This window comes from Cariama cristata, unplaced genomic scaffold, assembly GCF_000690535.1.
Source record: "Cariama cristata isolate BGI_N322 unplaced genomic scaffold, ASM69053v1 scaffold34917, whole genome shotgun sequence".
NCBI classification, from domain to species: domain Eukaryota; kingdom Metazoa; phylum Chordata; class Aves; order Cariamiformes; family Cariamidae; genus Cariama; species Cariama cristata.
In genome coordinates this window covers 1-2,128 of record NW_009628955.1, presented here as the reverse complement: position 1 = coordinate 2,128, position 2,128 = coordinate 1, and the positions used below count along the sequence as shown (strand labels likewise).

General features: G+C 54.3%; 1 protein-coding gene across 1 annotated transcript in view; it reads left to right on the top strand.

Moving 5' to 3' along the window:
* Positions 1 to 2,119, top strand: part of NPFFR1 (neuropeptide FF receptor 1) — a gene marked incomplete at its 3' end in the record, with an annotated part of 2,483 nt that extends 364 nt beyond the window's left edge. Inside the window, exons 2-3 of the mRNA XM_009704999.1 lie at positions 1,050 to 1,149; positions 1,497 to 2,119. Coding sequence (XP_009703301.1) covers positions 1,050 to 1,149; positions 1,497 to 2,119 — 723 coding nt within the window. The remainder of the gene's footprint in view (positions 1 to 1,049; positions 1,150 to 1,496) is intronic.
* Between the last annotated feature and the right edge of the window lie 9 nt (positions 2,120 to 2,128).

Below are 2,128 nucleotides of genomic sequence, written 5' to 3'. Positions count from 1 at the left end.
CCCCCCCCCTCCGAAGCCACTCCTCGGGTGATTTTTTTGCTGAGGATGAGGAGGGCCGGTGGTGGCCGCTCAACCACATCTGACAAAAGGTATCATTTAATTTAGAGCTACTATTTTAGGGGAGAAAAGTCCTTTTGTTTCTTTTTTTTTTTCCTGAGGTTTTGGACATTTTTGGCAAAATAAGTATGACCTCAACACTGCGTTTACATATTTATTTAAAGTTCAGCCATTCTCCATCAAGCAACACTGAAAAAACCCTTTTCTTCTTAGAATCATAGAGTCATTATGGTCGGAAGAGACCTCAAAGATCATCAAGTCCAACCGTATACCTGATGCCACCGTGCCCACTAAACCACGTCTTGAAGTGCCACATCTAAACGTTCTTTGAACACCTCCAGGGATGGTGACTCCACCACCTCCCTGGGGAGCCTGTTCCAATGCCTAACGACTCTTACAGTGAAGAAGTTCTTTCTAATGTCAAGCCTGAACCTCCCCTGGTGCAACTTGAGACCGTTTCCTCTTGTCCTAGATCTTGCATCGATCTTCCCCCGTGCTGGCTCAGCTCTGCCCGTTGACCTTTCCAAAGATAAAAGGCGACATCGGCACAGTTGGCAGAGTTTAGCTGCAGCGGTAGCCAGGGCGTAGGGCACAGTCTGTATTTATTTATTACGGGGCGTGATTTATTTATTGCCAATGCCTTAGCATTGGGGTCAAGAAACAAGACGAATGTCCTTCTGAGCATCCCAAGGTCAGTCCCTGTGATAATAGCTCAAGGCCTACGTAAGGGTAGGAGAAATGACAACTGCCGTGCTCCTTGAGCACTTCTAAGAAGGGTAATATGCATCTTTTTTACCAATTTTGGGGGTTTTCTCCAAGCATCTATACTGCTGAAGGCCATCTTTGTATGAGCCAAAAATGCAGCCCCCCGCTGAGGAGCAGGATTTAGCATCCCCCAGCAATGACACGGTGGATGCGGCTATCTAGAGGGAGCTGCTGATGGACCTGGCCAAGTCAAAGGCACCTACAACCTCTGCGTTGTCCCCTCACAGGTTGGCCCTTTGACAACACCATGTGCAAAATGAGCGGTCTGGTGCAGGGCATGTCTGTCTCCGCCTCTGTTTTCACGCTGGTGGCCATCGCCATGGAAAGGTACATTAGCGTGGGTATGTGGGGACACGGGGACCAAGCCACCCCCAGCGTGTTCAGGTGTCTTGTGTGGTTTCCCTCATGGGAAAGCTCCTGGGGACGTCAGGAGCACGTCCCACCTCTCCAGGAGGACCACAACCTGCCCATGGGGCATCCCAGCAAGGTGTCCTTCCCTACCCTGGGCTGAAAACACCAAAGCTGGAGAGATCCCAACCGATCTCTGCCACCGAAAGCCGTATGTGAGAGCAACCCACCTTACCCTCGCTTCCCACCCCTGGGTCCTGGCCGCCCTCCTTCCCCAGGGACGTCCCACCAGGTGCCCAAAGCGACCACCTTCTGCCCTCCCACAGGTTTCGCTGCATCGTCTACCCTTTTCGTCAGAAGCTGACGCTGAGGAAAGCCCTGGTGACCATCGCCATCATCTGGGTGCTGGCGCTGCTCATCATGTGCCCCGCTGCCATCACCCTGACCGTCACCAGGGAGGAGTACCACTTCATGGTGGACACCTACAACAACTCCTACCCCCTCTACTCCTGTTGGGAGGCCTGGCCTGAGACGGGGATGAGGAGGATCTACACCACCGTCCTCTTCTCCCACATCTACGTGGCCCCCCTCGCCCTCATGGTCGTCATGTACGCCCGCATCGCCTTCAAGCTCTTCAAGTCGGCGGCGCCTGCCCGAGGCCAAGAGGAGCCGGAGGGGAGGAAGGTCTCCCGGAGGAAGGCCAAGGTCATTAACATGCTCATCATCGTCGCCCTCTTCTTCACCCTCTCCTGGCTGCCCCTCTGGACGCTGATGCTGCTGATGGACTATGGGCGGTTGAGCGAGGGTCAGCTCCGTCTGGTCACCGTCTACGTCTTCCCCTTCGCCCACTGGTTGGCCTTCTTCAACAGCAGCGCCAACCCCATCATCTACGGCTACTTCAACGAGAACTTCCGACGGGGCTTCCAGGAGGCTTTCAGGGCCCCCATCTGCTCGCTCC